This window comes from Panthera pardus, unplaced genomic scaffold (genome assembly GCF_024362965.1).
Source record: "Panthera pardus isolate Hobbes unplaced genomic scaffold, ASM2436296v1 HiC_scaffold_16, whole genome shotgun sequence".
Taxonomy (NCBI): domain Eukaryota; kingdom Metazoa; phylum Chordata; class Mammalia; order Carnivora; family Felidae; genus Panthera; species Panthera pardus.
Window position 1 is genome coordinate 9348395 of NW_026526721.1, and position 13458 is coordinate 9361852.

The 13458-nt window shown below is 44.9% G+C and overlaps 1 protein-coding gene across 7 annotated transcripts in view; it reads left to right on the forward strand.

The window, feature by feature from the left end:
- Positions 1-13458, forward strand: part of SETD4 (SET domain containing 4) — a 70966-nt gene that overhangs the window by 14257 nt on the left and 43251 nt on the right. For 5 of the 7 annotated variants that reach the window (XR_008422417.1, XR_008422418.1, XM_053903093.1 and 2 more), the window contains exons 6-11: positions 1383-1812; positions 3858-4032; positions 5666-5747; positions 6625-6705; positions 9257-9380; positions 10018-10148. Coding sequence is in view for 5 of the 7 variants with exons in the window: in XM_053903093.1 (XP_053759068.1) it covers positions 1383-1812; positions 3858-4032; positions 5666-5747; positions 6625-6705; positions 9257-9380; positions 10018-10148 (1023 nt within the window). In the remaining 2 variants the exon portion in view is untranslated. Of the gene's footprint in view, positions 1-1382; positions 1813-3857; positions 4033-5665; positions 5748-6624; positions 6706-9256; positions 9381-10017; positions 10277-13458 lie in introns of those variants that run through there. The other 2 variants (XM_019420281.2, XM_053903095.1) reach the window with 2 other exon arrangements.

A 13458-nucleotide genomic window follows, 5' to 3' on the forward strand; every position in this document is an offset into this window, starting at 1 on the left:
ATTTTTAAGGTTTTTAATAGGCTGCCTTGGATGTGGGTTTGAATCCTGATCTATTACTTACAGAAAATGAAGATAAAATGGAAGAATAGATGTAAATCATTCTGAGTACCTTGATTCCTCGTAGCCTGTTCTCCATCGTAGTAGGTCTTGACAAATGTTACTCTTATTTTTACCCTTACTGTACATGGTTGAATTCTCTTTCAACTATGAAGAGCTGTTGACATTATGAGTTAGTTTTGTTTAGCAGAGAAGAGAGAAGGCCAAAAAAGGAGCTGAGAACTGTTTTCTGGCTTTTGTAATAGGGGGCCTTTGTTTTGGGGGACTTTTATGAGGACAGAGTGAGCAAGATCCTTAGCAGAAGGGGTTTCTAAATTATGAGGGTTGAAAGATTATGTTGCTTCTTAATCCAGGGTAAATTCTGGACTTTTAATCTCCTCAACATGTTTTTCTGAGGGCAAATGTATCTTTATTGACCTGAGTAGAAGCAAGGATACTCTTTGTATTAACATTTTCTGTATCATTCTGAAATTTTGAGTAGGATAATTGGCAGTGTAGAATCTGGACTGTGAGATTAATGAAAACTTTTCTAAATACATTCATGCAACATGAGATCTTTTTATTGGTAACAAATAAAAATACTGCATACTGCAAGGTATAATTGGTAATAGAGTGGGTAAATTTAGGAATTAAAACGTTAGCAAATATATGATGAGTTTCTTGAATTTCTGTCTGGGTTAGTATCCTGCAGTAGAGCTTTGCAGTGATAGAAATGGGTGTTTCGCTCTGCCTGGTCTAGTATGGTGGCCATTACCCACATATGGCTATTGAGTGCTTGATATGTGGCTTACATGATTGAGGAATTTTAAATGCTACATTTAATTAAAAAAACTAAAACTGAAATAGCTATAAGTACTCAATGGTTACTGTATTGGATGGGGCAGGTCTAGATTCTTTCCACCCATTTTTTCCCTACCACGTTTGATGCCCTTAGCCAAGTGACTTAAGTGAAACGGAGCAAAAGCTTTAAAACTGGAGAACCAAGTTGGAAGCAAAGAAGCTTTTTACAAAAAGGAATCCCTAAAAACAAAGCTGGAACTTTGGGTCAGTGAGTCAGTTGTCGCTTATCAGTGTACTTCTTTGGGGCACTTACATCAGGGTGCAATCTGGAGAGGAAAGTTTGAGGAGGCAAGAGACCCCCTGTCGGGTGCGTCAAATAAACTCCGAGTGTAGTCACAGTTTGGCTACAGTTCCTCTGGGAGCAGAAAACACCCCGGGGTATCTGTGTCTCTAGCTCATTCCATATTTTGAATAAAAGTAATTCTTTTAATCTGCCTTTTAATAATTTAATAATTTAAATTATGTTTGGCTTCTCATTTTAACAGATGGCGGCCTCCTCCATCTCCTCTGCTGGCTCTGTGTACCTTTCTGGTTTCAGAAAAGCATGCTGGGGACCAGTCCGTCTGGAAACCTTACCTAGAGATTTTACCAAAGGCCTACACCTGCCCCGTTTGTTTGGAGCCAGAAGTGGTGAAGCTTTTTCCCCAACCTTTGAGAGCAAAGGCCGAAGAGCAGAGAGCCCGTGTGCGAGAGTTCTTTTCTTCCTCCAGAGGCTTCTTCTCTTCCCTGCAGCCTCTGTTTTCCGAGGCCGTCGGGAGCATCTTTAGCTACCGTGCCCTCCTGTGGGCCTGGTGCACGGTCAACACCAGGGCCGTGTATGTGAAGCACAGGCAGAGGCGCGACTTTTCCGCGGAGCCAGACACCTGTGCGCTCGCCCCGTACCTGGATCTGCTGAACCACAGCCCCCGTGTGCAGGTGAGCAGTTGACGAGGGCGCAAGTTCTGTTCGGACAGGAGGGACTCTGACGTGTAGAACCTGTGACTTTGAAACCATAGAGAGAGGTGTTGTTGGCGTTAGGTAAACCTGCCTGCCACCAGCTAATTTTCTGTCCTTTCTCCCAGCCCCGTTTTCCCTTTGTGGCATCCCTTTTTTTTCTGCTGTGTTTTCCCCCACAGCGCTCAGTGCTATGTCCCCTGGATGACCTTAACCAGCAGCCACCCACGCTCACCTTTGGTGCAGCGTCCTCCTTCTCCTGCCAGCGTGGGGGCTGAGGTCCAGATTGCTGCCCTGTTCCCTCTCGCATGTGGTGGCATTGCTGTCAGCGTTGACCTTTGCCACGATCACTGACTGACTTACGACCCCCTCCGTGAGCTGTGTGAGGACGGGGACTATGCCTTGTTCTGCCCTGTAACCACAGTGCTCGTTGCGGGGCCGGGCACCTAGTGGGCATTCGATAAACCTTTACTGAATGGATGGATATCTGTGGGGAAATGGAGTTGGGGAAATATTAAAGAAACCCTCTTTGGGAGGTAGTCCTAGATCTCGTCCCCAGCCCTTTCCCCCTGTGGCACATAACGGAGATGATGATGTTTGTAGGCTTGCTGGGGTTAAGTGCCTGGCTTCGAGGGCAGAGGTAGCCACGTGTCAGCTTACCTGTAACCTGCTCAGGGTACACGTGAGATACACTGGCTGGGCCCTTGCCCATGCTGTTCTCTTCATACTCTACCCCATACGGAGAAGATCGATGGCATCTGGTTAGCCCACATGCCAGTGAGAGGCGAGCACAGGGAGGCCTGTACTATGCTTTCTTAGGCCGAGGCAGTCTCCTTGCCTGTCTGCTTGTTCTTTTGTAGAAATATGCGTTTCTGGCGGTATTAAGAGAGGAGGTGGAGGCTAGATGGGTGTGTCTGTGATTGATGTCAGTGAAATAATGTTGGGGGCATGTGGTGTAATAGGATGCTGGACACAGGGACTGAGTCCTCATTGGCCTGACTTTATTTGTATTGGGCTGTTAGTGCATTTGTGCTCTAAACTAGTGATTTCACAGCCAAGTGTAGGGGCATCACAAACTACGGCCTGTGGGCATGTGGCCCCAGGGCTCTGGCAAAGCCTGAAATATTTGCCCTCTGGCCCTCTATGGAAAAAAGATGGCAGGTCCTTGGTCTAAAGAGTTGCAGCTGGCTTTTGGCCCATAACTCGAGACCATAGCCCTCATCTGTTGTGCTGCAAGCTGGCAATTTCAGCCTGTTGCTGGTCCTTGCCCTCACTGGGATTTACTGCTTAGTATGGAGGCCTCCGTGCCTGTACCCACTCCTTATTGTGGAGAGCAGGTAGGTCATCTTTTCCTTTCTCATCTATTAACTAACAGAATTGTCACAAAATCCACGTGATTGTGTCAACCGATATCCTGCTGCTCAAAGGCTGTGAATTGTAAAACCTGAAATTCATGTGCTGCCTTGATGTCTTTGGGTCTCACAGGGCCCCCCGGAGGCTAGGCTGATTTCCCCACCCCCCGCGGTGGCCCCGTCAGCTAGACTAGAGCACCCCACCTGGCCTCAACCTAACGGGTTTCACCTTCCCGCCAGTCCTTGAAACTATTCAAGCAAGCAATCACGTCTTCCCATGAGAGCCAGGGGGTCACCTCTCGTTACTCCAGATCCTGCTCCCCATGGCCCCTGCTGGTCACACTGCTCCTGAGTATAGCCCCCGGTTAGCCCTGTGTGGCTGGTGTGTCCTTATTGCTGTATATGTGACTGGTAAACGGCTGTCAGTCTTACCTGTCCATTGTCAGGTGTCATGTGTGCAGCCATCCCGAGAATCCTCGGGCAGGACCCCCTCTCTTACGGAGGGGTGACGTGGAGGCAAACAAGAGGCCCTGGTGCAGGTGTGGTTTTTTCCACGGGTGGTTAGATTCAGTGATGAGTGTTTGAAAGCTGCATCTGCCGTAAATTAATACAGTAACTTAATATTTTTAGTTGTATGCTTGGCTTTAAAAAAACTTGAACAATTTTCCTTTCTAGGTAGAAGCGGCATTTAATGAGGAAACTCGCTGTTATGAAATTAGAACAGCTTCAAGCTGTAGGAAGCATGAAGAGGTGTTCATCTGCTATGGCCCTCATGATAATCAGCGACTGCTCCTGGAGTATGGATTCGTTTCCATCCATAATCCTCACGCTTGTGTTTATGTCTCGGAAGGTTGGAATCAACTTTGTTCTTACTAAGATGATATAACTCTTTTTTCCTCCCCATCTTGGGATATAGTTTTTTTAAGTTTTAGTAAAAATGGCAGAACCTTAACATACATACCATTTATCTTCCCTTAGATAGGGCCAGTGAAACAACAAAGCCTCATCGATATCGAGGATAGGAAGAACTGAGAAAAGTTGTGTTGGGTTAAGTCGGACAGTAGAACAGAAGAAAAGGAAAACCGCTGAGGAAATGAATATAATATTGAAAAGATGAGAAGAAATAGAAATGTTTGTACTGAGACATTGTCACTGTCACTAAATACAGGATAGATTGGAGAGCAAAACATAAAAATTTATTTAGGCACCTACTGCATGAGGCACTGTGGTAATCACAGGAATAAATCTTTTACATAGTCCTTATTTTGGGGTGTTTAATGTCATGATGAAATCTTGATTTCATTTCTATTTTTTGCGGCCTACTAATTAGCCATCACTGGTATTACTATTTAAAAGAAATAATTGCGCTATTAAATTTATGCTGTGGAAATTCCAAATGTAATATTAATAACAGTACATAGAAAATTGATTTCTTCCCTTCTCTTGATGCAGCAGAGAAATAGTTTTCTAGGCTATGAAGAAATATGGCCAGAGGTTTACTGAATGCATAATTTGGGATAGTTTTAAAACAAGTTCTGATGGAAATGGAAACTTTTGTTCAAGGTGAAACAACTCCATCCTGTAGGCAGAATAATAATATTATTTCTCAAAATAGAAATAAAAAGGCAAAAACTGGGCCTTGCTGGGTCTCTTAGAAAACTAGCTTTGAGATTAACCTCCTGTTATCAGAATAGCTTTAATATTGATGACCATGAAATATTAATTTGTCAGTTTTGAACAAAGTTTACATTTTAGTTATTTTTACATTAAAAAATAAAAGCATACAAATATGAAGGGAAAATTAAAAAAATGTTTTTAATGTTTATTTTTGAGAGAGAGAGCGAGCAAGCTGGGGAGGGGCAGAGAGAGAGGGAGACACAGAATCCAAAGCAGGCTCCAGGCTCCAGGCCCCGAGCTGTCAGTACAGAGCCCAATACGGGGCTTGAACTCACAGACCACGAGGTCGTGACCTGCGCTGAAGTCTGACGCTTAACTGAGCCACCCAGACACCCCAAAAGAGAAATTTTAAAAACAGAAAAATCAGGCATTACCCTGTTATCCCAAAAAACTTTAATTTTTGCATGTTATTGCTTATGATCACAATCACAAATATCCAATTTTGAATTCTGGCTCTTGAAACCTTTATGTTCCAAACAATTCCTCATGTTTGTACAGCTCCTGTGTTTCTGGTCAGTGTAACTTCCCAGCATCCTGCCTAACGACCTGGTTTTGTGGGTTCATGGGCTCAGTGGGAACGTGCGTTGAGACTGTGGATGTTTGGTCCCTTGCCCTGGAATTCTTGTAGCTTTTCAGGGACCAAATAAAGATTCATTGACTTGGACTCCACTGGAGCTTTTCGATGTGAATTAGGTAAAACTGTTCACACACGTCTTGATTGTTGAGAAGGTCGAGTAACTTTAGAAGGTGCTCATGTCTGTCGAATGACACCCTAAATTTCATTCTGATCTTTTTATTTTATATAGATATACTTGTTAAATATCTTCCATCAACAGATAAACAGATGAACAAGAAGATTTCCATTTTAAAGGATCATGACTTTATAGAGTGAGTGTTTCTTAAAATTATTCCTTCAGGAAACTTTGATGAGAAAATGGAGGGTAGGGTTTCTGTAGGTCTGAGATACCTCCTGACTTGTTCCAGTTGACAGGTAGGTATTTGCTGAGCATTTACTATGTGTACTAAATCGTGTTTGATGCGGGCACACAAGAGCGTAAGATACTTTTCAAGAAGAGTATTTGGGAATATAAGATACAAATTTGAAGTATTAAATGATCGAACCAAAAGAAAGCCCTGTTTATCTCGGTTGGGAGACCGACGTGCCTTCAGCACGTGGTCAGCTGGGATGGCATCGGGCTGCCGCAGGCCTCGCTGGCCCTCAGTCACCCTGCGGCGTCCTGCAGGCATTCAGGGAGCAGGGCTGGCGGGGGCGGCTAGGTGATTCCACGCCAAGTGGGACACACAGGGTTCGAGGCTCTCCTTTCAGATTTTCTTCTGTAAGTGAAACCAAGTTTGAAATGATCCAGTAGCAGTGTGAGAGCAGTCTGGCTGTGGTTGCCATTTGTCTGATGCCCGGGGTGATGCGCATTCTTCACCTTTCATCTCTGGGGCCTGTGGCATGTGACCTCTTGCTCTGGCCAGGCTCAGCTCCTTATCACAATCTGTTGGAAGGTTGTTTTTTACCTTTTTTTTTTTTTTAAAGAAAGAGTTTTGTGGGTTTTTTTGTTTTGTTTTGTTTTGACTCTGGCTTTCTTCTTACGTATTTGAGGACTTAGTTTTCTCTTTTACTATTGTGACCAAGATGCCGTACAAAATGTTACATAATGTTCAGCCCCTTCAGAAAATGTTTGGCTCTTCAGCCATTGCCACGGTGCCATGAAGTACTGAAATGACAGGTGTGACATTGTTTGTTCTTATGCTTTAGAAATTTGACATTTGGATGGGATGGACCATCTTGGAGGTTACTCACAGCGCTTAAGTTGTTATGTCTGGAAGCTGAAGAATTGTAAGTTTCACGTGTGTCGGTCATGAGCGGTACTTAAACCTGGACATAACCCAGGGGCTTCTTTTAGCTTAAGTTCAAACAGTCAGCCTGGGAGGAGGAAGATCTGCCATTGTGTACTGGGTGGCTTATTCTTTATGGAACTTGCCCGTGTGGTGAGTGTTTCACTTCTAAGTTTTTGCCATTTCTGGAATTCTGGTTTTAGAGTCATAATCAGAGTACGTGGCCCTGAGAACTTTTTATTCTCAGGTATTTTTCCCTGGTGACCTGCATTGTTTAGAGGAAATATTTTTAAAAAAATGCATCGTCACTGTTCAGGGGGAAGCCTCTTGAGTACCGAGTTTTTCCCTGGGGACAAATCGCTTCTTGGGGAGCTATATCCTTCCCGGGGGCAGATCCAGACCCCTGCTAAAGGAGAGGCCTTTCAATGGGGGAGGCAGGTAGGGGAGCCCCCGGTGTAGACACACCTCCTGGTTAGGCTCCTTAACATTACCTTCAGGCTGCCAGTCCCTCCCCCAGCATGGAAAGGACTGTCCGCTTATATGGCTGCGTGTTGCCTGGTCCAGGCAGCTCCTTCAGCCCGGGTCCACTACTTGGCAAAAGCTCAGGTGAGAGAAAGCACTTGAAGAGAGGACTTGCTGAAGATGGTGAGCCGGTCCTTGAGCAGTTGGGAGGACTAAATGAATTGATGCGTAGAGATAACCCTTAGCATTGTGCCTGGAAGTAGCTGGTGCTTATTCCATGGCAGCTGTTAAGATATGGCTTACCTCTTTTTCTGCAGGGACTCAGGGAGAAAACTTACTCCCCGGTCTCAACAGCAGAAAGAGTTGTGTTCATTCTCAGCAGATGGGGTGTTTTTATTTTACAGTCATTGTGGATTCTGTGTCTGATACGTTTCTTTCTCTTTATTGTTTGCTAGAAAACTCAGAGGCAAGTCTGTGGTTCCTTCAAATGTGTAGCATTTTAAGGCATGCAGTGTATCCTGGTTGTATCTTCTCCTTCTTCCTTAATATTCCTTTGTCCTGTTTTCCTGTCCATTCATCTCACCTGTTTCATCTCCTGTGTGCTCATGTTAAGGGTCTTTAAGTCCTTCTTGGAAAAAGGTACAAGTCCTTAGGCACATACCTCAAATTAAATAAAACAACAGGCTGTTTCCCAAAGGTCACCCTTGGACCGCTTTTCCTCCCTTTGACTTACTCCTAATGGTCTGGAGTGGTGTGGCAGAAGAAGCCCAAGGCCGGGATTCTGCCGGCTCTGTGTTTGCATGCTGTTTCTACCTCTCCTGAGCTTTGTCACTTAGGGTGGGTTCTTTACTGTTCCCAGTTCTCAGTTTCTTTGTGTCTAACGTGGGGATAATCTTTCTTTGCTAGGTAATTGTGAAGATTTAATTAGATGATTGTTTTATATGAAACACTGTGCCTAGCATCTAGTGAATATATGGAATAGCATATAGCATATCTTCCCTCCTTCCTTCCTTCCTTCCTTCCCTCCTTCCTTCCTTCCTTCCTTCCTTCCCTCCCTCCCTCCCTCCTTCCTTCCTTCCTTCCTTCCTTCCTTCCTTCCTTCCTTCCTTCCTTCCATTCATCCATCCATCCATCCATCCATCCTTCCTTCCTACCTTCCTTGAAAACTTAGCTACTCCTGAGGTTTCAGTTGTAATCTCTAAAGCTCAAGACCTTTAAGACTTTATTCCCTGTGTGGGTTGCCAGCTGTTCTGAACTTCTAAGTGACTTGTGTATACTTCAACTCTGATGTGACACCTGTCACCTTACTTTTCCCTTCCTAAGCCATTCCACTTCAGATTCTCTGCATCCAGAATCTCTTCCTCCACTCTCTTCCTCTCTGCTTAGTGCTGCTTTCTAGCATGTAGTTTTGGCTCTGCCACCTTCTGGTTCAGATCTTGCTGTGGCTCCCTCTTGCTTAGCCTGAAGCACTTACATTCCTCTGCCTGCAGAAAGTTGGCCCCACTTGCCCCCTCAACCCCATTTCCTACATATATTTGGATTATAAAATGGGAATGACCTGTGTGTACAGGAAGGCTTCATCGTAGATTGCTCCTTCCATCTTGAGAGCATTTTACTTTGTGAAACATGTTCTGTCCAGTTTACCATAGTTTAGGAAAGTCACTTGAGGAGAAGGAAAATTCTTCTACCTGTTTCCTCAGTCCTTAGTCCTTTTGGCTGGAACTCACCTTCCTGTTCTGTCATCTGCTCTGTTTCCGTGGCTGGTGGACATAACTCCACTTACCTACGTGCCAGACACAGGATTGCGATGACAACACGGTTCAGTGCCTGCCCTCAAAAGAGCGGCAGTTATCTTGATTCTTACTCTCGCTTGTTCCTCCTTCTTGCTTCTATACCTTGTCTGCTTCCACACAGGAGCTGCATGTGGGGGGAGGTTAGGGAATCTGTGGGGGGAGGTTAGGGAGGTTAGTGAGTTTTGTTATGCTTCTAGAAAAACAGGAGAAGAGTTTGTGTGTTGTGTTGAGGTGTAAAAGCCTTCTTTACTTTTTGAGAGCCTGCTGACATTATGTTACTGAACAATTTGGTTCTAGTACATGCTGGAAAAAAGTACTTCTTGGAGAAATCATTTCAGATACAAATGAGAAGACAAGTTTGGACATAGCCCAGAAAATATGCCATTATTTCATAGAGGAGACCAATGCAGTGCTTCAAAAGGTATGCTTCTAGAATATCGCATTCTTCTGCTAAAGAAGTGTTTTGATTAAGAAGTTACCTATTTTGTACTTGCTGTTACACCTTATTTGGGCATTGTTTGATGCTTACATAGATGAACACTGGTGTAATTTCTGGGGTTTTTTTGACCGTTAGCATAGTGTTTATATTGGATAAATTTTCAAGTACTCTTTTTTTAAAAAATATTTTTATTTAGCAAATGTTTTAATTAAATGAGAAATCAACTCATTTTAATGGAAACATCACTGGGATTGAAAAATAATTTTAATGAATCTTCAAGACCTTATGCTAGGTGAAATAAACTAGAATACAAAAAGACACATACTGTGTGATTCCACTTACATGAGTTATCTAGAATGGGCAAATTCAGAGTCTACAGAAAGTAGAGTAGAGGTTACCAGGGGCTGGGGGGAGGGGAGCTGGGGAGTTGGTGTTAATAGGGTACAGAACTTCCATTAGAGACGATGGAAAATGTGGGGTGGGTGGTGGCGAGGCTCACATAACATTGTGAGTGTACTTAGTACCGTTGAAGTGTATGCTGAAAAGTGGTCAGAATGGTCAATTTTATGTTTATGTATATTTTACTGCAAGAAAAAAATAATTTTAAAATGCTTTCCAGGTTTCTCATATGAAAGATGAAGAAGTGGCTTCGATAAACCAACTAACTTTGGTAGAAACATTGTGGACAGAAGAGCTAAAGATTCTGCAGGCCTCTGCTCTGATTCTAAACAGTTTGCAAACACCTTTTAGGTAACCTCACCTAATGTGTTTGATCACCTCCTGTGGTGGGTGTGACTTCTTCACCAGTTTTAAAGGTTTATTTTGTATAGAATCATTTACAGTCACCGAGTGGTTTCTATTAAACCATTGTATACTTCTCTTGTTCCTTCTGCTTTTCTCTGTTTGTGGGATGGAGCAGTGGCCGCTTCTCAGACGATGCAGGACATCTGCAGGGGGCAGGGCAGGCTCTGTGGATTCTAGAGTGTAAGTGATGATGGATGTGTCATCCTCACAGCACCTCAAAAAATATTCTCAAAACAGACCCCAGTTTTGTAGAAAGAAGTAGGAGGAAAGCACTGCTCTGTAAGGAGAGAGGGGGCCTGAGGGGCTCTGTGTGTGGCCTTTCCCTGGGTGTCCCACTTCCCCGCTGACTCAGCAGCTGTAAAAGGGCAAGAAGTTGTGCTTTTATTCTGCTCTGATACTTTGGTTTAGAGATGTGCTGGTGGTGGGTGGCTTTGGGTGGGGAATGGGGTAGGTGGTGTGGGGCAGGCCCCAGTCCCAGCCGGGCGTGGCCCCCAGCTGCACTGAACTTGAGCAAATCACTTTGCATTTTCCCTTCTGATTTCCAACTTGAAAAGGAGATTGTGGACCCCCTATGTAGAAGGGCCAGGGACTGGGACTCGTGTTGGGTAGAGGCCCAGGTGATGCCTGCCACCTTTCGCTTTCTTGCCCTTGCTCACCAGGAACCAGGGAGCTGGCTATAGGAGGGACAGTTGGGGCACCTTCTGTGAGTTTGATTGAATGGAAGTTCAGTCATTAAATACAGGAGAGAGTAGGGCCTGCCTCAGCAGACCTCCCTCTGTGGTTTTCCAGAATGTGTTTAAGTCTCTTGTCAGACATGTTCCTTTCCCAGTCTCTTTGTGGTAGGTGTTTAACTTTTTTTTTTAAATGTATATTTATTTTTGAAAGAAAGAGACAGAGAGAGAGAGAGTGTGTTCAAGTGGGGGAGGGGCAGAGAGAGAGGGAGACACAGAAACCAAAGCAGGCTCCAGGTTCTGAGCTGTCAGCACAGAGCCCGATGCAGGGCTTGAACTTACAAACTGTGAGATCACGACCTGAGCTGAAGTCAGATGCTTAACCAACTGAGCCACCCAGGCACCCTGGTGTTTAACACTTTTATTCTGCTGCTTTTCTATCATTTTCATGGGGGGTTGGGAGGTATAGGAGATGAATTTTTGTGCTCAGTTGGTCATTTTGAATTCAGAGTCCTTTCTTTCTTTCTTTCTTTCTTTCTTTCTTTCTTTCTTTCTTTCTTTCTTTCTTTCTTCCTTTCTTTCATAATTATAAAAGCATTTTAGGCTATTGACTTTCCTCTGACTATGGTTTGTATATAAAGTGTGTACTTAATTAGTACTTTTTTAGTACTCAGAGTTTGGCTCAGGATTTACACTTTTCATAGCGGTTTCCTGCCTGTCAGTCAACAGTCAGAACCACTGGGAGGGAGTAGGAGCAGGTGTTCTATCATCAGTCACAGGAGCAAAATATGCCCTTACTATAAAAACTGGACTGCCATCGGAACATAAGACAATAACATTTACTAAATGTTAGCATTGCTAGATGCTAGGTGCTGTGCTCAGGCCTTGGTATGCAGAGTTTTAAGCCTCACGGTTACCCTGTGTCATGAATAGAAAGGGGAAGAAATTGCCTAAGATTGCACACTTAGTGTGCTACAGAGAAAATGCCCACTCACCCTGCCCTCGGAGGGGTCAGGGTCCACAGCGTGGGTGTGTTCGTGTCCGGGATTTACTGTGTCCTGCTGTGGGGATGGAGTTAATGCGCGTGGGCCTGCTGCCTCCACGTCAGTGGGCGTCAACCTTCCATTCGGGAGGCCCGGGCCTTCTGGTGCAGCTCTACCTCAGCGGGGACGTCTGCTGGATTCTGGGGCTCAGTGTGGGCAAACTGACCTAAAGCCATGGTCATATGTGAGCTTCCATCCTTACTCTTTCCCTGTTTATCCTTTTCAGAACCAGGGAGGGAAGAGGGGATGTTCCCTCCACAGCCCTCAACAGTCCTTGGCCCCAGGGGACGGACACGTGGAGAAGTCTTTCAGGGGCCGGAGCTGTGGAGGGACCGCCAGGCCTCTCCAAGGTTGGGGACGGACTGGGGCCAGATGGTGTAGGGGCTGCCCCTCTCGGGCATCGGTGCCCAGAGTTCGGTTTTCCCTCCCAGGTCTTGTTCTTCCCCAGCACTGGAATTCCTGTCCTTGAGTGCAGCCCAAACAAATGGGACCCACTCACCTCAGGAGACAGTGTCTGGACGTCTTTCCTTGTTCTTATATGCAGTTGGTGTTGACTTTATTTTTAAGTAGCTGCAGTGGGGAGCACCTGGGTGGCTCAGTTGGTTAAGTGTCTGACTCTGGATTTCGGCTTAGGTCATGATCTCATGGTTCGTGGGATCAAGCTATGCGGTGGATTCTGTGCTGACAGTGTGGAGCCTGCTTGGGATTCCCCCCCCCCCCCACTTCCCTGTTTACTCGCATGCACCTGCACGCTGCAGTGTGTTTCAGGATGTGCTATACCAGGAGTCCGCAAACATTGACCGGGCAAATAGTAAATATTTTAAGCTTTCTGAGCCATACGGCCTTTGTCCCGACTATTGCACAGCATATAGACAATATGCAAACAAGTTGAATGTCTGTGTTCCAGTAAGACTATTTACAAAGACAGGTCTTGGGCCATCGTTTGCCGACCCCTGTGCTATACCATACTTATTTTTCCTGTCCCCTATTAGTGGACATTTAGGACCTATATATATTAATATATTTACACACACATACGTATGAACTCCTACGTGAAGGTGCTTTTACAACTTTCAAAAACAAAGCCACCCTTTAACATGAACATTGTTGTGCTTTAGTTGTCCAGTGATTAGAAAAACAATAGACAATGAGAAAAGTCATTACTCACGCATTTACAAATGAGAAGTATTTCATCATCCACACCAGATCTATGTGTATTTGGAAAACTGCAGAATAAGACTTTTCCATTTATAGACCATGCTTGGTATACGTGTGCCGCAGACTTCTTGCAAAGTCTGCGGAGCTTATGGCTCCTCGTAGGGCAGTCTGGCCCACAGGGTAAACCACTGTTGACTGTGACACACAGCTGCCTTTGGCTTGTCCTCGCAAAATCATCGTGAGGGCCGGCAAAGCCAGGCTCTTTCCCAGTGGCATGATTTTCTTCCTTCTTTAGTTTACACGCCCACCCCCACACCCCCCCATTTTCTTCTTCCTCCTTTTCTGTTTGCTCCTCACTATTGCCTTGGGCATGCCTGAGGTCAC